The following is a 22,437-nucleotide window of genomic DNA, read 5'->3' on the forward strand; positions in this document are numbered from 1 at the left end:
TGGATGAACTGTACTATTTACACACAGCTTGACCTGACTTGACTTCACTGTTATTCAGTTGCTGACATCATTAAGCTCAGTGAAGCATTATATCTATGAACTACAATGCTTCAGAGACTTCAGAGAGTGTAAGGCCCTCTAAACACTGGTCGTAGCCCCCACTGAGGGATTCAAGTCCTGAGACAAAAGCAGACAAAAGGCTTAATGGACTTGTGGGTTTGCTGCCAAGACCGCATGACGCCAGAGGTGAATCGGCCCTCAGCATCCAGGTAAGAGTCTGGTCCTGCAATACTGTTCACATTGGTTAATGCACGATTAGGCTCAACATCCTCGGGCAGAAGTTGATTTCCCATGCAAGTATAACCAAACTTTTTCTACTTTTGCAGAAGGGTATAAATAAGCATTTCTTTAGCGCTTGCTTCATGAAGTCAGTCCCTGCACGTAAGTCACCTTGGTTACAGACAGTGTAATTGTGTTACAGTTATTTGGCAGAGGAAAGGCTTGACTTGCAGCCCAGCCTGAAGAAATACGAACGTGACAGCAGGAAATATGTAGCTTTAATGCGTATGACCGCGGAATCCGTCTTCTGCAGGTGAGTTAGAGTGAGTACATTTATATCCACAAGTCCAACATCTCATTTCCAGGTTGTGATGCATGAGGAAGGATGTGCCCAGAGGCTCCCCCATTTGTCTCCATCTGACTCAGTGAAGCATCCTTTGTATCCCTGTACTGGGTACATAAGGACATCTGAAAACTGTGGATGTGTGTACACCACGAGAGTAGCCTACCTATTTTTAGGGAGAGCAAGAGAGTGCCATTTCTCTAAATGCAATAGTCTGCTGTCTTCCAGGCCGACGAGAAGGCTCATTCGACAGAGCCCTTTTAATTAGGTAATTCTGTGAGATCAGCAGAGGGAGCCACAGCTCTTATCTGAGACTTCCTTTTCTTTGTGGAGACAAAGCTGTGAGACAACAGAGACATCACCACTGTAACAGCCTGGTCCAGGGCTCAAAGCTGTCTCAGATGAGTGCGCACAAGAACCACCAACAAAATAATATTTTCAAATAAGTTTTATCCAACTAATATTCATTAAAAGATTGAATGTATTTGAATGTGTTTCTATTGCAGACTTTCTATACTTCTGGGTACAATGAAGCATTTTACCTCAGCAACAATTTTGGTCGTGAACTCAAACGATATCATGTGGGCCAGTGCTGCTGCTGGTATACTCAGGTTTGCAGATTAGATTCCAAAACAGTGTATCCATTTCTTCTGTATCCTCCTGCAATGTAATATGCATTTGTTGTGATGCAAAGCTGATATTCTTTTTCTTGTGCAGACAATGTTTCATGACTCTGGGACCACGCCAGCCTTTAGAGAATGTGGTGTTAAGGCGGCTTGGATAAAGATGAATTTCAATTGGTGAGTCTATTTGATGTTGAAGGTGGCTGTTAAATCTGTAGTGGTATACTGATTTTATTTTGTGACGCCATGTAGTATGAAGCACAGAAACTATCACGTTGAAGACAATCATGTATTTTGGGGTACTGTAGGCTATGCTATGGATACTTTTTTGTTTTACCTTCATAGAGCTGCTGTCTATGTCTCTTGCGGCACCTTCAGTTCCTTGTTTTTTTGTCAAAGTATCATTGGTCTGGGAGGCCTGAGTGAGTGGACCTCCTTCCTTCTGACACAGTGTATGCCCACAAGAGGGAGAGGGAGATTACACGATTTATACACAACTCACTTCTCAACCAAAATGTGACAGATGAAACGGAGGATGAAACTCGATATGGAAAGATGAAATGTAATACAAAATAATACAGCTATGCTTTGAACTGCCACATTAACAGTGGATCTGTGTCCCACCATGCTCTGAGAGGCGCTGACACCCATGGCTGACACGCACGCATGCACACACACACACACACACACACACACACACACACACACACGCACGCACGCACGCACACACACACATACGCGCGCGCGCGCACACACACACACACAGTCTTGCAACCCTCCTCTTGCTGTATGCGACACAAGTGATACATATGAGCACCTGAGGGAGTTATTTATATATACTGCTGGTGGTTCACTGTTTCTATCGCTACTTCAGCATTCTGTCTTTGTATTCATATCCAGCTGGTTGAACATCATTAATGTACTTTTAATCAATAAGAAAACATTATCAGCATTGCTGTCTCCTTGAGTGGTGAAAGGCTAAGTGTGGCCAAATAGAACGGCAAACGGCAAAGTAGAATTCCTAATGATTAAATTGAGTGCTACTTTGGACTGGCTCTTTTTGTAGCAGAGGGAGGAGGGTAATGTAGTTTAGCCTGGGGCGGGGTAAACTAAGGACAGTTGGAGGATGGAGAGAGGAGCGGAGAAGGAGATCTCACACAGTCTGGGGCATTGCTTTGACACACGCAAGATCGGCTACAAAGATGAACCACGCGTGCAAGAAGAGACGTGCATGTCTCACGATGATGATTATAAGATGATGCAATGTTTCAAAGGCAACGTGTGCTCCAGATACATCAAAGCTCCCACCCCCCACATCCACTCTTGTGTGTGTCTAAATGTGTGTGAAAGGAGAAGATGGAAAGAGTCTGTCTGGGCTTCATTCGTGTGATAGGGATTGCATCTTAGCCAGGTGCCTAAGGGAAGCCCCTGGTCCCTTAACTTCTTTGCTGGGATTTTTAAAAAAAATGGCTGTCCTCTGTCAAGGTTTAGTGCAGTGAGGTGTTTCTCTGCCTCTCCTCCAACCTCCCCCATTACCCCTGATGATTCCTCCTCAATTTCTCTCCCCACAGTAAAATAATGAAATCACTCTCCCTCTCTCTCTTCCTCCCTCTCTCTCTTTCCATCTTGCTGTCCTGCGTGAGTTGACACTTGGCAAGCGTCTTTGGTGCAGCACACTAGCTGAGTCATAAAGGTTTCAGTGTGCTTTGATTTATGGACAGTGATGTGTATGCCGGCGAGGCGGCAGGAGAAACAACGGTGTCAGCTCACTGATCACACACAGCCACTGTACGGGCACATGAGGACAGAGACAGCCTGCTGACTTGAGATAAAAGACCATTAAGTTACTGTGGCTATTTCATATAGACCTTGGGTTTGCAAATTCAAGAGAAACCTAATTAAGCTTTTTTTTTAGCAGAACATGTTGAAAATGTGAGGCTTAATTATCATATTAATACTAAACTTTATTTGTGTAGCGCTTTTCAAAAGCTGCTTACAGAGCGCTTAATACAGTCTGATATACTCTGTTTTTGTGTTTAAGAACACCAAGTCAGTCTCATATTGACTTTGCTGGAATGCTTCAGCACTGGCTTGCAGTCAATTGTGGACTGATTTATCATTTTGTGGATAGAACCAAGGGCTCTTTGGCTGCCATCTTTGTCTTTTTTCATTAACCTCCATTAACATTCTGTTGAGAATGGAACATTCTGTTTTAAAACCTAAATGAAAAAAGAAGCTCCGGGCCAAAAAAGCAAGTACAACTATCAGTGCTTTTGAAAGGGAGTTACAGAGCTTGGACATGGACTATTTCTAAATGTATAGAAATGTAAATGAATCTGATTGACTTTGACAGTTTATTGCAACTGTGCCTGTTTATGAGAACAAATGAAAAGCTTAAGGACAGCTCTGGGTTGACAAGGCTTTATTGGGTTTCAATGCAGCACATCATGGACTTAAAGCAGTCACTGAGGACTTGGAAGTAAGGCATTTTCAAACTGGCTATTGCACATACAGACAGTTTTACAGGCATGTATCGGTGAAAGTAAAGCACACAGGTGTCTCCGCAAGTCAGGGCTCTGCAAAGCATAATTTTCCGCATCACTTCTCTCTTCATCAATCATTTTTATTTTGCTTTTTTTATTATCTTAATTTCTTTGCTGGTAGAGTGTGCGCACATGCTGCGAGTCACCCACACAGAGAATTTGTTCCCAAACAAGTTGTCTTCTAATGAGAGAGATATCTCTACTTAAAGAGCACCAGAGGAGGCATCCTTCAGCTACAATGCTAGCAGGGTATTTTTTTTAATGATTCAAAATTAAACTTTTTTATCAGTTGTTTTTCCATCTTTTTCTTTGGCCTCCTCCTCCTCTTGTTTTTCAGTTTCTTCCTCCCCCTTCACTTCCTCTTCCTCTTTCTGCTCAGCCTCCTCTTCCTCCGCTCCTCCTTCCTCTTCGTCTTCTTTCACTCCATCCTCTGCCTCACCCTCTTCGTTTCCAAAACCATGTGAGGAGGGATAAAAGTAAGAATTAATTTAGTGCTTCACACATGCGCATATCAGTTCAACAAAACAAATGATAGGGGCACATTGTGGGATGGAAGAAGATTGCAGCTCATATCATTCACTAGAAAAATGATCCGTCACAGTAGCAGAAACCCTGATTAGATTGAGATACCATAACCTAGAAAATAATCTGATGAGACGGATTAGATATAGCCTATAATAGGTTTAGATTATGTCCTATTATAGGTTTATATTTAACAAAGAAATTCCAATGTTGTCTTTATACAGTACACTGATAGATAAATATAATACATTCTACTGATAATGAGATCAGACCCACATCAAAATGATGGAACAATGTTGTTATTACTCCATGTATTCATTACACATTATAGACATCATGCATGTATGCATTCATTTCTCTCTTGTTATTAGCATAAGAAAATGGGTAGGTACCGTTTTTCTTCTCCAAATTCAGTAGGCTATAGTACCTTTTTCAATACTTTAGTTAGTACAATGGTACTTTTTCAGTACAGGTATAATGTGCAAGACTAACACTGACCTTCTTCATCTGCTTCTTCCTCTCCATCTTGCTTGTCCTCTCCCTCCTCCTCTCCTTCCTCCTCTCCCTCCTTCTCTCCTCCCTCCTCCTTCTCCTCCTCTTCCTCTCCCTCCTTCTCTCCTCCCTCCTCCTCCTCTTCCTCCTTCTCTTCCTCTTCCACCTGCTCCTCTTCCTCCTCCTCCTGAGGGGGCCTGGCCTCCGCCTGCTGTGCTTGGCTTGCGGATATTGTCTCCTCGGTGGAGACTGATGAAGTGTACAGGCGTGAGCTCAGCATGTATGGAGCTGGACAGCTCAGCTGAGGCTGCATGGAGAACTGTGTTCTTCCATAGAAGGGAGAGGCGTACGTGGCCTGGGAGTAAACGTTAAAGGAGCCCGGCCCTGTCACATTCAAACGGTCCTCTTCTCCTTCAAGAAGCTTCCTAAGAGGAAAAGACAAAAAGAGAATCAGATGATGAACTATTGGTGTAGATGGCATTCATTTGAATCACATAACAGGCAACACACTGGAAACTAGTCTGTGTATGAGATACTCACCTGTAGGCTGCAATTTCAATATCCAAGGCCATCTTCACATTCAATAGGTCCTGGTAATCTTTCAAGTAGCGAGCCATGTCATTCTTGTTTGCCCTCAACTCATCCTCCAGATGACTTATTGAGTCCTGCATAGAAAAGATAAACATGATATGTTAGGGGGAACACTGTGGGCTGGATGAAAATGGCAGCTCAAATCGGTCACTTAAATCATTTTAAATGAGTTGAACCATAGAAAGGACAAAGGTAGATTTACAGCCCTGCTGCTTTATTTCACTGTGTCATTCTGTTTCTTACCTGCAGTGCAGAGATCTCCCCACTCTGTTTATCCTCCACGTCCTGTAGTTGGTTTTCCAGGGCTTGGTTCATGTCACGGCAGCTGTCGATCTCCATGGTCCTGGCTTTGAGGAGCCGGCGGTATTCAGCGGCCTCGTCTTTGGCGTTGCGCGCGCCCTCAGTGTTGCGAGCGCTGCCCGACGTCATGACGTTCACCTTGCTGCAGAACCACTCCTCGGCCGACTGCAGGTTGTGTTGAGCCAGCTTCTCGTACTGGACTCGGATGTCGCGGAGGGCGGCGGACAGGTCGGGCTTGGCCACCTCCATCTCCACCGACACCTGTGTGCTGAAGTGTATCTGGGCCTGCAGCTCTGCGATCTCACTCTCACAGAGGCGCTTCAGGAAGGCCAGCTCGTCCAGCAGGGTGCCCACTCTCTTCTCCAGCTCGGCGCGGCCCATGGCGGCCTCGTCCGCTCCGTTCCTGGCCTCCCCCAGCCTGCCGTCCGCTTCCTCTCTGCCCAGCACTTCCTCCTCGTAGCGCTTCTGCATTTCCTTTAGCACGTCCTCCATCTCGTTCCTGTGGTCCTGGGCCGCCTGCTTCTCCTGGCCGGCCTCTTCCACGGCGGCACACAGCTGGCGTTTCTCGTGCTCGTACAGGGCCCGCAGGTTGGAGGGCTCGGCCTGCCTCTGCCTCAGGAGCAGCAGCTCGGTCTCCAGCAGCTTGTTCTGCGTCTCCAGCTCGTGGACCCTCTCGGTGAAGCTGGCAAAGCGGTCGTTCAGATCCTGCAGCTCAGCCTTCTCCTGGGTCCTCAACACCTTGAACTCGGAGCTGACCTGGGCCGCTTGGTCCAGGCGCAGCTCGGTGGCGGCCGCAGACTCCGGAGCAGAATACACAGAGGAGGAAGAGTAGCTGGAGATGGCTCGGCTCTGCGTTGGATAACTTCTGCGTGAAGAAGATGTATAAGAAGGCATCGGGGCGGAGTGGCTGTAGTAGGCAGACCTAGCCCCTATTCCTCCTCCGTAGCCTGCATTGCGCACAGCCACTTTCCTCTTGTAGGTAGAAGGGAAGTAAGGGTCAAAGCCGGCGGAAGTCATGACTCGGGGGAGAGACGGGCTGCTCTATGTCTAGTAATGTAGCTGGGTTGACTGCACTATGTATCTGCATTACTCTGGCTTTTATAGAGCCGGTAATGACTGTGACGTAAGCACTTTTTTTGCCCGGCATGCTGACAAAAAGGAATTGATCATGGTGCCAGCCAGTCAGTCTTTAGCCAAGGGGAGGGATGGGGTGGGGTGAGGATGAAAGTGGGAGGCAGAGGAGGCGGGGATAAGCAGCAGCACAACAAGGGACTGCAACAGACAGGGTCACTGAGGACAAAAACAGTGTAGTGTTACGCCTAAAAACTGCAGAAGTTTGCCACAATGATTCCAGAAAGAGACATACTGTATCTGTCATGTAACTGCACAAAATGCCTGATGGACCAGGGGAGGAAAACACCCATGTTCAAATGATGACACTGTTTTGCATAATGTATTAGTCTGCTGTGTTAGAAAGAATATGAATTATGTTATTATTATGATTTTAATATCCCAATTAATTTTGACAGTAAGCCAATGCAAAGCAAATCATCTGCAGGTAAAACAGATAGGAAGATGCTGTGATTATAAAAACACCACCCCAGTCTCAGGGCAAACGCTTTACACATTTATTAAATAAGAGTTTGCCCTCTAGTGGTTGTCTGTTTACCATGCAAGTAACACTGACTAAACCAACGTAAGAACACTGGTACCCTACCTTGTGATTCCCCGATTTAGCCTAAATAAACTGCATATTTTAATAAAACCCAATGTTTCAGAGACTATAAGTAGGATGTGCCCTGTCATAGAAATAATTTATGCTATGGGATGTGTAGGCCTACTTGCATGATTTAATATACAAGGAAAATAGTTTATCAGAGGAAAACGTTCTACATTTATGAAGAAACTGGGGTTGGTTAGGACTGCAGAAAAAAACAGGGAACAGGTACATCTGATTTGATCACATTGAAAAAAAATATTATAAACTAATATTATGTGGCAAGGGGGGAGTTCCATAATATAAGTATAAGTATATCTATCTACAAATACATCTTGTTTTTTACTTGAAGGCCTGCATAGTCTATGGTACTTTAAGCTAGGTTTAAAAACTATTGACAAAGTTTTGAAATCTTGTTTTTTTTAGGATTTATAATGCATTAAAACAAAACAAATAAAGTAAAACTATTTCAAATACTTACATTTGTTTCTTTGTTTTTTTTTCTTTTGCAATTAATTGGCCAAACGTATAATGGCATATGATATCAGTGCCGTGTGTGGTTTCTCCCAACATCACAATATATGATTGGTCGCATGATTACACCGAATACACCCACCACACCCTATTGACCAATGAGTGACGACTTTGCTAGTTGGCGGGTAGCAAACGTCTCTGCGTGACGCAAACTGCCCTGACGTTGACAACAACAAAGGATGATGATGAATAAATGAAGTTTCAAACTTGCTTTGTTCTCCATGTCTGCTCGTGTTGCTGCGGTGTTTCATAAAGTCCACTGCCTCGCTTTATAGCAACGTTACAATCACAGTTAAACCGGGAATGAAGGGTAAGTAGCCCAGCTTTGCAAATGTCACCCGGTGAAACACAAGCTAACGTTAGCTGATATAACATAACGTGTCTGCTAGTATCAACTAGCTAGTTGAATTTGCTAGCCCGTCGGGAAAATTCATTCAGCAGCTGCTGCCCGGAGTTCTGGTTGTGTTTTTCACCAGTGAAGCTAAACACCTGCTCAGTGACATATTTATACGGTTAACTAGCCGGGTCCCAAGCCCCTCTCGAATATGAACATTGATAACCAACGTGTGACTACTCCCAAGGTGCCTTGCCTTGCTTTTCGGACTGTCGAGTTAGCTCAATAAGCTCTCACGTATACTCTACATTACACACACTGAATGAATAATAGAGGCGTTTGAAGACTGAGCAGTCTACTGGGGTTGTTTAATATAAAAGCATGTGTCTGGTGATGGGACATACATCATGTTTTTCTCTGTGTTTTACGTAATGTGACAATCGCTTGCTGCCTTTGTTGTCTTCCCTGTGTTTATCTGTCCCTCTGTCCCATACATATATATAGATTACATCAAGAGCTGCAAACGGTGAGGGTGGAAGGTCTACTCTTCACATATTGAAATGGTAAGGCTTTTGATTATTGAGTGCATCCTCTGTAGGTTATGTGTCACTGGCAAGGAGACATTGTGCAGACTGCTCTGCTTTTTCCAGCCCCCTCCCTCCCCAGTGTGTACACTGCTTGCTAAAGGGTGTTACCTCTTCCCCTGTGTTTGCCTTTTACAGATTCGCATAGCGGCACTAAATGCTGCTTCGGCAGCTGCAGACGAGTCTCAAGACCCCTTGAGAAGCAGCAAGAGTCGGACGAAAGAGGCTCAGGTACAGACTATATGCCAATGAATCAGCAATATCAGACCTACGTATGCTCTGAGGCAGATATTTTCCTGTATTTTCTCTAAAAAGAAATACGTTGACTGATAAGTCTTCTCTTCTCTGTCAACAGGAAGCCGAGGCATTTGCTTTATATCACAAAGCTTTAGATCTGCAAAAGCATGACAAGTTTGAGGAGTCAGCCAAGGCCTATCATGAACTCCTCAAAACTCCCCTGGTCAAAGAGGTAAAATATCACACAGCATACTGTCATGTTAAGCTTGATAAAACACTGTGTATTATTGTGTTTCGAGGATGTTGCTGAGACCAGTGTAAGGCTCCTGCATAAGTGAGGACTAGCTCTTGTTTTTGGTGGGGACCTTATTTTGGATCATATATAGACGTGGCTGGGATTTATGATATGAAATAACCTAGTTTACCTTCATAATAACTCGGTTCACTTTTGTTATCTACAAACATTCAAATACGGATAGGGTATTCATGATTTCAATCAATGTTGTACACACATTACAGCAGTCCTTCTTGGTTAGAATGTTAGAGAGGTGTTCAATAATTGTCGGTTTTGTAGTTTTGTTCGGGTAACATCTAGTTTACTGCCTTCTGTGCAAAGTTTGTGAAGGTCTACTTGTGCAAAGTATTTATCTATTACCGCTGTCATGATGCGCAAACATTCTTGTCCAAAAATTCAGATTAATGAGACAAAATTCACTTTCACTGATTGTATAAAATGTACAATATGCACTTCCAATATTGTTTTGTGGTTGCACAAACCCTGCCCGCATACCGGAGCTGTGTGTTTTACCGTTCTTATGGCCTGACGACCTTAAGAGGAATCTTCATTTATTACATTGTGTTCTTGGCCAAATTTGCTGTATCCTCTAAAATTGTAGGCCATGCCCTCGGACGATCAGAAAATTGGGCTCAAGCATCCCGGGCTGATGTTGAAATATTCTACCTTCAAAAACTTGGCTACTATGTCTGCATTACGAGAGGACCTGGAGACCGCCATGGAGTTTTATTTGGAGGTAAAATGAAGGTCTATTTGTGTTACTTAATGCATCATCACGGTGCAATACACAGTGGTGAGTGTTCATACCATACTTACATACTTTCTGTGCCTTTCTTAGGCAGTTATTTTGGATTCCACGGACGTGAACATGTGGTACAAAATTGGTCAGGTGGCTGTGCGACTTGTGCGCATTCCTCTGGCTCGACATGCCTTTGAGGAGGGCTTGAACTGTAACCAGGACCACTGGCCCTGCCTGGACAACCTCATAACTATTCTCTACACACTCAGTGACTACACCTGTAAGTTTCTTATACATCGTCACCATAAGCTATTTGCTCTGTATCCACACTTATTACCAGTACAGGTGGCTAAAGTATAATAAGAAAAGGCTAAGTGTCATGTGCATACATTTCTTTCCAGGCTGTTTGTACTACATTGCCAAAGCCCTAGAGAGGGATCATTGTTACACTAAAGGCCTGGTGCTGAAGGAGAAAATCTTTGAGGAGCAGCCCTGTCTGAAGGGGGACACGACGCAGATGTTTAAGAAATGGTGAAGCCAACTCACATTCTATTCTTCTCTGTTTTTATAATACTAATATATTGTATTAATAAAGCGCTTTTCTAAAAACTCAAAGTCTCTTTTAGGTCCAGTTCTAGACTTTTCCATCACTGACAAACCTCTGTGTTGTGGTGTGGGTCATTTGCAGTGATATGTCTATTCATTATGTGGAAGTGGAGAAGGAGGAACGCGAATCCATCGTGGAAGAGGCCCAGGAGATCCGGAAGCGCAGACAGGCCCTCTCTCACTGTGAACCCAAACCTGACCTTGTCCTGATCCAGCCCATCATCTGCCTCTCGTGAGTGCTGTGCTGTGCTGCTCTGTGTCTGTCAGTTGTTTGGTTTTCCTGTCTGGGGTTGTTTAGCTTCAATTGGCTTGTCACTTGAAAAAGTAAGTTTATATAATCTGTGAACATTTTCTTTTCTTTCTTTTTTTTGGGGGGGAAAGTTTTTTTTTACTCAAAGTAACAAAACGTTCCTGCTAAGCTAGAACATGTTGGAATGGGGCGGCAGTGGCGAAGTGGCTAGGGAGTTCGCCTCTGGTGTGCAGGGTCGGAGGTTCGATCCCCCGTCTCCCCGCCACATGTTGAAGTGTCCCTGGGCAAGACACTGAACCCCGAATTGCTCCCGATAGTTAGCTTAGTTAGCTTAGCACCCTAGTGCTAAGCCTACCCTGCGTGGTAGCTGCTGCTATCGGTGTATGAATGTGTGTGTGAATGGGTGAATGTGTACAAAATAGGGCTGTCAAGCGATTAAAAAAATGTATCTAATTAATTACAGGCTCTGTGATTAATTAATCTAAATTAATCGCATACTTTTATGACACTTTTATACCTGTTTATAAACAGCTGTATAGCCTACTACAGTTTGTTTCTCTCTCTCTCTCTCTCGCTCTCTCTCTCTCTCTCTCTCTCTCTCTCTCTCTCTCTCTCCGTCTCTCGTAACTTCTGTCTCCACAACAGACAGCGCTGCACTGCCACAGATGCTTATGCCGATTCATTCACCATCGTCGTACTCATAGGCAAAAATATTGAGAGACACACACGCACACACACACACACACACACACACACACAGACACAGACACAGACACACACACACGTTTACGCGGACGACGAGACAGCTAGCAAACAAAATTGAGACACGGGGAGAAAGATTGAGAGATACTGTTTTGAACCTAGCCTACATTGTTGCACCCACTAAATCAATAATGCACAGACACTGGCTGCGGAGAATAAAGTAAGATGTCTTCCTACCTTCATGCTTATTAAACCGTCTATAGAGCCCTCGGACCCCTGCTTCTCTCTTTACTTTTCTCCCTTTCACCCGCGCGGGCTGTGTCTGCTTCAGGTGCAGCTCGGTGCAGCTACGCACCACTTTTGCACTGGGTCAAAGGGCATTATAGAAGTGCGATTAATCTGCGTTAATTTTTTTAATCGCGTTAATTTTTCTGTGATTAATTAATCGAAATTAACGGGTTAATTTGACAGCCCTAGTACAAAAACGATGTAAAGCGCTTTGAGTCTGTGATAAACGGAGATATAGCGCTATACAAGTCCATTTACCATTACCATACCATAGGAATGGGATATACTTGTTGGTTAAGCTGCACAAACATAAACATTTTTTTTGTGTGGATACATTTAATTTATGTTTAGGCAGGGTTCAACATAACTTTTTTTTCCTACTGGCCCGCCGGGCCAGTGGATCCGAGTTTTACTGGCCCCTTGTATATTTTCACTGGCCCTGCACACACTTTTTTTTCTTCATAATTTAGTGTCAATAATTATAATACCTGTATTAGAAAAATAAAGAAAGATAACCAGATCTAAAGGGAATATCTATACTGTAACAGTATAGATATTCCCCTTAGATTTGGTTATTTTTCTTTTAGTTAATTATATGAAATGTTGATATTGCTCATACACATAATATAAAACCAGGCAAACATATTGAATTAGAAGCCTACAACTGAAAGTATGTTGAAAGAGTCGGCCAGTATTTTAAAGTCCAGTAGTTTGATGGTTGTTTTTATTCTTGAATTTGGGCAGTTTAATGAATAGTTCACCTGCAGAAGTCATGTTCAAACATAAAAAAAAATAAGAGATGAAGGTCTGATCATTCTTTGTGGTGTGGTAGGCTGTTTTTATTACTTTCTCTATATGCATTAGGGATGTGAATGTGTCGACCGAATGACCGGTTTTCCACTTGCGCTCAAGTTGACTTTAAAAATAGAATAGAAATCCGAAAATCAGTGGGTTATGCCGTTTTTTTAATGGGAGATTTCACCGTGTAGGCTATGTGAGTTCACGTCTGGTCGTGAGCGCGCTGCAGGAGTGTCACTTCTCCATGAAGTGTCAGCTTCACATAAGAGTCCGGTGTGGGACCATTTTTTCAAACTATTGATAAAAAACAATGCAGTGCAAAATGTGCAGCATAAGTTAAACGCTCGTCTAAGACTATGACGTTAAATCACCTTAGAAACACACAATCCCTTCGTGCGATCACAGCAGCGGTTCACCTTGTGATCTCGCCAGCGAGTGAGCCGCCGCGCAGATGAACTGGGGTTTGTGGCTAAAATAATAACCGGGGATATTCTCCCCGTTAGCGATTTCAATGGGAAAGACTTCCGCGATCTGATTGAATGTCTCGAGCCTGAAAACACAGTGCCAAACTGCGCGACTATAGGAACTGTACAGTGAGCGGAGTCCCTCCGTTCGTTTCTGTCTACAACCGACACAATCACCGGAGACGCATTCACAGCATTTAAATAACGCCTCTCATTTGTATTACCATTGGGGCTTGGATGCAAATACTGTAACATTACGGCGGCAGATAAAGGAAAAGCGCAGTTATCATGTTCTGCACCTCAACCTCTGCTGTGGGAAGAAAGAAAGGGGGCAAAGCAAGTTGATTAATTTGTCGACTCGCAGGCGGACGGTAGGCAGCTCTGCCAACGGAGCGAGAGTGCACCCGCTTGTTGCTCCGCCTGTCAAAACGCCCACGCATCGGTTGTCCACTGGCCTTTCATTAAAAAATATATTTTATATTAGGTTTATTATATTGAGTCTTAGATAAACACTGCTTTCATTCCGACTCTCAACCGCATTTCAATGAACCATGATGTAGTCTACAAAAAGATACTGAACCGTGATTGGCCAGTCACTGGCCCGGGCGGGACAGTGACTGGCCAATCAACTTGCCCTGCATATGATTTTACTGGCCCCGGGCCATCGGGCTATACGTTATGTCGAACCCTGTTTAGTTAACCTTTGCCGTAAATATAGGAGGGTGACCAGTACGTTTTTTTGGTTTTCAGATGGAGGCATGTGGGCGAAAGCCTTGCCGCAATGTACAGACATCAGACCACGTGTGAGCCCCCACGCCCGAGTCTCGGTCGCAGAATTGACTTGTCAGAGTACCGTGAGCCAAACTTCCTCCAGAACCCCCCCCAGCCCAGCAGCCCTGTCAGTATGGTCCAGACCACAGTGCTCAGCAGCAGCCCTAGCTCCTCCCTGCCCCCACTGGCCCTCCTGGAGCCAGCCATGCTGCCTCAACTCAACACTCAACCTCAGATTGCCACCAGCCAGTCCACCGTGGAGATCACCACATCTGTTCACCCTGTCGGTTAGTTTTTCAGAGACATTTCTCCTTTGCCTACCTACATGTGATAATATAAGAAGGCATACTAAATAACTATTTTATCTTTTAGCAATTGACATGCAACTGTATAACTAACAATCTATGAGATTGAATGTTTGTGTTTTCTTTTCTCCAATAATATATTTATTTCTATTTTAACAACATAAATACAGTCATAATCATTTAGCATATAGTACAATTTTACAGGATTACTGGATTGACACAAAGAAAAAATAATGAAAATAATTGAATTTAAAAAAATGGTAATCTTTGAAAGTTGAGTAAATGTATTTCAAAAGATGCAAAATATAGCATATATTTAAAAGGAAAACAAGCCCAGAAACTGCACTGTCCACAAATATCACTCATTATCTTGATCCTGTGTTTTTGTTGACAGCTACAGCAATGGATGTTTCGATGACGGACAAAGTGAAGAAAGCTCCCAAAAGGAAACGCACGGTGGAAGATAGCGGGGAGACAGCCAAGCGACGCTCGGCACGTGTTCGAAACACAAAGTGCAAGAAGGAAGAGAAGATTGATTTTCAGGAACTGCTTTATAAATACCTCCCATCCAGGTAACTTAGACTAGATCCAATACGCATTACATAAATACATTGGTCCTTACAGTTTTGTGATCAAAAAAACTATTTTGCCGCTTTGTTTTAGGCTAAAGAATTTTGATCCTGACAATGACGACGAAAGCCTGAGTAATCTTGAGGCGCAGTGCGATGGGAAGAAGGACATACAGCCTATGCATGGGGGTTGCTTGCCTGTTGACTCGGTTGTATACATGGAATCTGGTACGTGGTGAAGCATTTATACTATATTTTGCTGTACAATGTTGCGTCATGTTAGCTTTTCTGTCATACTAACGAGCTGCATTCCCTTGTGTAGAACAACAGGATGTCCACAACTTCCTGCTGAATAACATGAAGAACAGTGGTATACTGGAGCTGATGATGCGCTATCTGAAAGCAGTGGGTCAGAAGTTCCTGGAGGAGTGGCCTCGGGGGATGGCCGCTGTGGTACTGGACGTCTATCAGAACTGGAGGAAGCACAGCGGTGGTCTGCCTAACCCTCTGCTGCGCGACTGCAGCAACCAACACATACGGGTAAATGACAAGTAAACTGGTTAACATGGCTTATTAACTTGAACTTGAATTGAATTGCAGGTGTTGTTGATGTTTTGAGATGGACTTACTCTAAGCCAAAGACTCCCTGGACCGAATATGTCACTCATTGCAATGTGTTATTTCTGAAGATTCCTAAAGTATTCCTTATTACTATTAATCCAATAGGTTCACTTTGGTGTGATATGAAATGGCTAATATTTTTTGTACTTGTATCTTAAAGATAAAATGTTTTGTTTGTGTTTAAATTAAAACATTGGAAGTTTTCCCAGACACTTTTCTACTTTACGACTCACTCTGGGTCCAATTATGGAAAGGTCTGCAGACTCTAGGGTCTAATAGAAGTTTAGATATTTGTAACCTGGAACCAGTCACAAAACTTTAAAATTGATTGTCATATTTAGCACCTACAATGACCTCTAATAAGCATCTATTTCTGCTATATGTACAGGAAATGATGGCAATGAGCCTAGCGTGTATGGAGTTGCAGTTGGAGCAAAGGTTACACAACAAAGGGAAGACTGGTAAGGACAAAAAAAAGATTGATTAATGCATAACATTACTGTGCTGTAATACTTTGAAGCTACATTATGTAGCCCAGAGGGGTGCTACTATGTTTGCTAGTACATATGTCCTATGCCATTTCAATCGTTCTGACATCATTTTGACCTAACCTATAGGTGAAAAATGTTATTGCTGCTTTTTTTAATATACTAATGAGATGGAATTCCTTATAGGGTGGTACGGCACTTTTTAACATGTTCTTTTATTGTCTAGTGTCTCCGAGGAGAAGCAGCATTGGTCCCAGCAAAGATGCAGCTGAGTCAGAATTTCCTGGGCAGCATTTCGAGGGAGATGTATTACTCCTTGCCTTGGGTTCGTCCCAAAGAGACGTGTTTGAGGATGACTGGCTGGATGTCATGGTGCGTGTCTACTGGCTCAAAGCACGATTCTTGGCCGTCCAGGTAAAGTCTATATTTTTGCTTTTGATTGTCATGAGTCCTGTCCGCTCGGCTCAGCCAGATGTGACCTATACGTCTGTCTCTCTTGTTTGCTTTTTATCAGGGAGACATGGAGTTGGCCCAGGAGAGCTATGATGTCTGTGTAGGCTTATTGCAGAGCAAACCAAAGACAGCCGAAGGAAAACATTACACCATCAACCTGCCTAACTTGAGAGTTGATGCAGCAATATCTGTGGAGGAGGTCAGTGTGCTGGCTGATGAAACGTATTTATTTTCAATATAACACTATTTCCAAAATACCGGAACAGTTCGGAAAATAAAATGTTGCCAGTCCATTCTCTGAGATACTAGTAGAAAATGTCTGATAGACTATGTAGAAGAATAGCATGAAAAACAACAGTTATTTTCTTGACTTACTTACTTATCCAAAAAAGCAACTATTTGCAAGTCCCAAGCTTCTAGCTGTTTTGACTGCATTTCTTATGTCATTTTTGGTTCTATCTTTCTCCATGGACAGATTGACAAAAGGCTGAAATCCCTGGAGCGCTGTCAGTCTTTGGAGGAGATCCAGCGTCTCTTTGAGTCGGCAGACTTTGAGTCTGTTGTGCGTCTGCTACAGCCCACTCTTAATTATGGTGGCAGGAGTAAATCTCTGGAGTTTGTGAGCTCAGCGCCAGAGCGGCCTGCTCAGCTGATGCTAATGCAGGTTAGATGTGCTACAACAATATAGAAAGAATACACATTTTTTTATGTGTGTGAAAGTTGACAACCCTATTCTCTGTATTTTAACTCCGGCCTAGAACTCACTGTTGAAGCTGGAGGATTACCAGCAGTGTTTGGAGTGCAGCGAGCTGGCCCTGAATGAAGCCCTGCAGCAGCTCAACTCTGCTCCAGACGGCTGTCCCCCCAGTAAAGAGGAGTGGGTCAGAACTATTGGAAAGTTGCTGGACGGCATCGAGGCCTGCTTCACCAAAGACTTGGCCATTCTAAGCAATGTCCCCCACTTCTCTAGTATGGCTCGACTGGCAAACAACCTAATTCAGGTAAGAAGGGAGCTTAAGATGACACATTTAAAATTATACCATACTAAGACATGTTGTGGAATGTTCCTTTAACTGTGTTGTTGTTGTTGTTGTTGTTGTTGTTTTCAGCTGATTGATCTAAGCATGAGCAATTCCGACGATCCCAAGGAGCCTTATTTCTTCTCGGTTCTGCCTTGGATTATCCTGTATCGCGTTATCAAACACGAGGAGGCTGCTTTCGACTGTATGCTTCGACAGCACATGTCTGTAGGGGATGATGAAGGTTTGTTGACTTGCCTTCAGTTTTCCCTTTATTATTATTATTATGTCGTTGTTGTAAAACTGACTGACCGGGTCATGTCTCCCTTTAGATGACTCAGACACTCCCATGCTGCCCTCTTCCCTGATGCTTCTCAACACAGCCCATGAGTATCTAGGCCGTCGCTCCTTGTGCTGCTACCGAGACGGTGCAATTCTTAAGTTCTATGTAAGTTCATTTGTAGACTTCTCTCTCTGCAAATACTGTATTCTGAGTGTAAATGTACAGCTTTGATCTATGAACAGTTTGTAACAGCTTCATTGTTTTGTTTGATGTAGGTTCAAGTTTTGGAAAAAGAGTTTGCAGCCGTTTCAAAAAGTGCATCCCACCCCTACAAAGAGGAGTTGGAGATGGCCCTGGAACAGTGCTTTTTCTGCCTGTATGGCCACCCCAGTAAGAAGAGCAAGGCCCGCTACCTTGAGGACCACTCATCTCCACAGGTCACACACTCAGATGCTTCTAAAAGTCTCTCTCATCATGCCACCATGCTTGATTTAGTACACTATCATTTGTTGCATGAACTATAAGTTATCAATCAAATAACTAGTACCAAAGTCCCTCTCAACTAAGCTTGCTCGACCTTATAAAACCAATGTATCATGTCATTTGATATGTAGAACAACAAAAAACTCCAATGTGGATGAGCTGGTATTTTAGATAATAGCTAAATCATGTTGAAGAGGCGGTGAAATAGTGAAGGGGCGTTGAAAATGCCTCAAGGCTTTGTCTAATCGTTATGATTTCTCACCTGTATTGGCAAACCTATATAAGTGTTTGAACAGGAACAGACTGCAGATGACGCAAACACGTGCCCTCATTGACCCTCGCAACACAGCGGAGGTCTGCTTAAGCCATTAATGTCTTTTTGTCGGCTTGTTACAAGGTACATGTCCGGTGTCATTTAAATAAATAGAGGATGTGAAATAGCATTAATTGCATAATAGCATTAATTTACTGAGTGAGAAATCTGAACACTACAGCAAACTACGCTCATGTATTATCCGCTGCACTTCACCCATTGTTTTTTAGCATTTTATGCTCTCTTCTCTTTCCATCTACCGGTAGTACATTACCCCTGGCAAATCTCCTAATATACAAAGATGTGAAGCTTATCTTGCTTTTTCTTTGTATTGACAGCAAGGTTTTTTCGTGAATAGCTACTTTTGGTCTAAATCAGTAAAAATGAAACCCAGAGATAACATCAAAACCGTAATATTATTGTGAGAATATGACCACTAGAGTGACTCATGGCACCATGAAGCTTGGTGGAAACAGACCCTTGTCTCTTGTATTTTTGTAATGCATGTGTCCAGCCAGCAGGTGGGTATCATTCCCACAGCTCTGTGGCGTGGCATTTAGATGACTGGCACTCTGACTGTAATTATCCACGAATACAGTGCAAGAGACGTGTCCCCAGGAGACTTCCATTCCACTCATTTGCTCTGACGCTGTTCCGCTCTAATACAGTGGACTATGACACTAATGTTTCCTCTGGAATGAATCTGTGTTTCTCAGGTTGAGCTGCTGTGGTGTGATACCCTCTTCATGTTCCAGTATTTCAAACCAAAGTCACTGCCCGAGTTTGACAGCTACAAGACAAGCACGGTGTCTGCAGAATTGGCCAATCTGCTGCGGAGGTTTGCTGGCATTGCCCCCACAAGTGACACCCCCGTCCTCACCATGGATGAAGTGGCAGCCTACATCGAGGGCATGACAGAAAAGGTCAGTCGGGGGCCAATCACTGAATGTGAACAACAGCAGTGAGTCAGACATGCACAACACTTAGTCTGCCTCTCTGTCACTGAGAATCATGGGTATAAAAGAAATTTGGTCTCTTTCAGACCCCATGCCTTCCAGAGGGCAGTGCTCCTGCACCTCCAATCGTTGATGAGATCTACTATCTACTGGCCGATTACCATTTCAAGAACAAGGAGCAGTCCAAAGCCATCAAGTTTTACATGCATGACATATGCGTGTATCCCGACAGGTATTTCATTTCTCTACACTAGTGTCGATTCTATTGCACAATTCCATTTCTAGTTAAAGCGGCTACGAGTAACATTTAAATATCTTTTAAACAGCCTCATGTTTCCTCTGATAGTCATAAATTACCTTTAACAGCAAACGAGACCATCAGTGCAAAGAAAGACGTTTTTATATAGTTTTTATTACTGCTTTTGGTCTGGTCGCACACCCAGTCCGATTTTCGGTTCGCTCGTGCAGGCTCTATGGTCACATATCCGTATTGGTCGCAGATTTCAGTGTGGCGCTGCAACGCGATTTGAGAAGCCTATCCCTCCAGGTGAGGGAAGGGGAGCGGGAGCCTTGTTTGAGACAGTTATTTGTCGTCATAATGACTGATAACGGGGCTGAACCATCAAAGAAAAAAAGAGAATGCAATGAAGAAAAGCTAAAAGGGAGAGTGATATAGGCTACGGGCGGGACCAGGGCGTTGCCAAGCAACGTGTATACAATTTCACGAGAGAGAAACTAGACTGCAGTGTTTACTCCTAAATGAATGAGCGGTTGGTACTAACACAAAGTTTGCTTTGCTTCACCATCATCAGATAACCATTATCTGAAATAGTCATTATTTACATCAACAACACAAACACATTACCTCATCGTGATCCATACTAACTGCCGTCTCTCGTTCATTAGCTTTCTGTGAGGACACGTAATCTTTCAGCTCCGTGAGAGAGAGTAGTTAGGTGACGCTGCTGCATCAACTCATTGCAATCAGGTGTGTGTAGCACTGACTGGCACTAGTTGATGCAGTGTCAAAACCACTCTCACGGAGCCGAAAAGAGTCCTCACACTTTCAACACACGGACATGCACTATATTGCGCCCTTCTCAGTTCACACTCGCACGCCTGGCACGAGCTAGAAAACAGCTTTGCGACAGCGGGCGTCGTAAAAATACTACCGCTTTTGTCCAAAGGGGACGCCAACGTGCCATGTTACTCGTAGTGGCTTTAAAATGTGTCTTTAGCTATCTTTGAATATTAGCTAATGGATGTGTAGGTTTTGTTTTCTTGTACTCTACAACAATACATCAAAGTAAGTGAATTTACTTGTCTTTCTTCAGGTTTGACTCCTGGGCAGGTATGGCTTTAGCCAGGGCCAGCCGTATCCAGGAGAAGCTCAACTCCAATGAGCTGAAAAGTGACGTTCCTATCTGGAAACACTCCCAGGCTGTGCTGAACTGCTTTAAGAGGGCCCTGGAGATAGACCGCTCCAACCTGTCTTTGTGGATCGAGTACGGGACCATATCATATGCACTGCATTCCTTCGCTTCGCGGCAGCTTAAACAATGGCGCAACGAGCTCCCCCCAGAGGTGGTTAAACAGGTGAGGCACATGTTGATACAATAAGAGTTATCCTGATGCTCGTCTGTATTCCCTGTCCGATTATCAGGGTACTCGCAGGGTCTTAAGAGCACAAAACAAGCATTGTATTTAATATTCTCAAAAAAAGGTGATCAAATATCAAATAAGCACTTTTTTGATTTAGCTATTTAGGGTATACACACACTTTACAAAGCTATTGTTTTCTTATAAAAAGTACTGTGTATGGATTTTCCATCATCCTTCCTACTTTTGCCAGTATGGCTGTGACGTTGGCATTACATTTGAAGTGGCATTAAAAGGGTATTTAAAAGTCTTATATTTAACTTGGAGATTCCTGGGTGTACCCTGGTTTATGTTATTTCTACTTTTATGTCAGATTTTCCGTGTGCGAGCTAAAAATATCTCTCTCTCTCTCGGTCCCTGCTGCTTATTTCACATGTGAATACTTTGCAGTAAATGGATGTGTTGCCTTGAGTTGAATTCCTCATGATGAATGCTCCACTATGAGCCTGTGTTTGTTGTTTCAGATGGTGGAGAGGAGGGACTCCATGTTGGAGACGGCGTTCCAGTGTTTCCAGGGCGCGTCCCGTTGTGAGTGTGACAGTGATGAAGAAGAGTGGCTCATTCACTACATGCTGGGCAAGATAGCAGAGAAACGCAAACAGACTCCACTGGAATATCTGCAGTTTTACAAAAAGGTAAACAACTTCGGGTCACAAGTTCAAGTTTCTACCTGCTAATCAGCCGAGAAATATTTCTCATCGTTTAATGTTTCTAATGAACTTTGTTATTGTTGAGGTCTTTAATTAACTCTGGCATCAGATAATGGGCGAAAAACAGGAATTATTTCGACTTCTATTTATTCTGTTCGCCATCCGGTTGATTGATTTTGGTTTGTTTTTGTTGAAGAGCACCATCCCTCTCACAGTGCAAATAGAGGGTTCAAGCTTAAAGGGGGATTTAATACCCTTTTCGAAATCCACTGCAACGTGGCCTGCATACAGTGTTTGTTACTTTCACATTTAATAATTTTTTTTAACAAAGTATTTTCTTTTTCTAAATTGAATTTTTCTTCCCTAATAAATAAATAAATAAATAAATAAACAAATATAATAGCATTTCAGACACAAAAGTATAAAGTCAGTGGAGTAAGAATGATTTTAAATATAGTTGTTTTCATGGTAAAGATCATCATGAGAGATAAAAACCTTAGTTGAACGTAATTGGAATAATTCTTTGGTTGCGGACCTTTCTCTTGCTCTCCCTGGAGTTGTTTCATAAACCGCCTACAGGAACAACCGTTGCTGCCCTTCCGCCCTCGCAAGATGTTTTTTTTCCT

At 43.3% G+C, this 22,437-nt stretch overlaps 2 protein-coding genes across 5 annotated transcripts in view; one reads left to right on the top strand and one right to left on the bottom strand.

Annotated features, from left to right (window-relative positions):
• Positions 1–904: 904 nt before the first annotated feature.
• neflb (neurofilament light chain b) lies at positions 905–6,780 on the bottom strand (the record flags this gene model as incomplete). The annotated part of the gene is given in 7 exon segments (XM_080050514.1): positions 905–961; positions 1,583–1,687; positions 4,145–4,235; positions 4,805–5,227; positions 5,343–5,467; positions 5,637–6,716; positions 6,718–6,780. Coding segments are annotated over 7 exon segments (1,944 nt in total).
• A 1,351-nt stretch (positions 6,781–8,131) lies between these two features.
• cabin1 (calcineurin binding protein 1) overlaps positions 8,132–22,437 on the top strand; it is a 41,469-nt gene continuing 27,163 nt past the window's right edge. For all 4 annotated transcript variants that reach the window (XM_080040387.1, XM_080040389.1, XM_080040388.1 and 1 more), the window contains exons 1-24: positions 8,132–8,254; positions 8,783–8,841; positions 9,001–9,093; positions 9,218–9,331; positions 9,996–10,130; positions 10,233–10,413; positions 10,535–10,664; positions 10,822–10,971; positions 13,992–14,299; positions 14,712–14,889; positions 14,981–15,114; positions 15,209–15,426; positions 15,896–15,968; positions 16,222–16,409; positions 16,510–16,647; positions 16,924–17,112; positions 17,207–17,449; positions 17,558–17,711; positions 17,800–17,915; positions 18,026–18,187; positions 19,263–19,469; positions 19,589–19,734; positions 20,837–21,098; positions 21,626–21,796. In XM_080040387.1, the coding sequence (XP_079896513.1) occupies positions 8,839–8,841; positions 9,001–9,093; positions 9,218–9,331; positions 9,996–10,130; positions 10,233–10,413; positions 10,535–10,664; positions 10,822–10,971; positions 13,992–14,299; positions 14,712–14,889; positions 14,981–15,114; positions 15,209–15,426; positions 15,896–15,968; positions 16,222–16,409; positions 16,510–16,647; positions 16,924–17,112; positions 17,207–17,449; positions 17,558–17,711; positions 17,800–17,915; positions 18,026–18,187; positions 19,263–19,469; positions 19,589–19,734; positions 20,837–21,098; positions 21,626–21,796 (3,693 nt within the window). In that variant the 5' untranslated portion in view covers positions 8,132–8,254; positions 8,783–8,838. The remainder of the gene's footprint in view (positions 8,255–8,782; positions 8,842–9,000; positions 9,094–9,217; positions 9,332–9,995; positions 10,131–10,232; positions 10,414–10,534; positions 10,665–10,821; positions 10,972–13,991; positions 14,300–14,711; positions 14,890–14,980; positions 15,115–15,208; positions 15,427–15,895; positions 15,969–16,221; positions 16,410–16,509; positions 16,648–16,923; positions 17,113–17,206; positions 17,450–17,557; positions 17,712–17,799; positions 17,916–18,025; positions 18,188–19,262; positions 19,470–19,588; positions 19,735–20,836; positions 21,099–21,625; positions 21,797–22,437) is intronic.

The sequence above is a fragment of the Ammodytes marinus genome (assembly GCF_949987685.1).
Source record: "Ammodytes marinus genome assembly, chromosome: 2".
Lineage (NCBI taxonomy): Eukaryota > Metazoa > Chordata > Actinopteri > Uranoscopiformes > Ammodytidae > Ammodytes > Ammodytes marinus.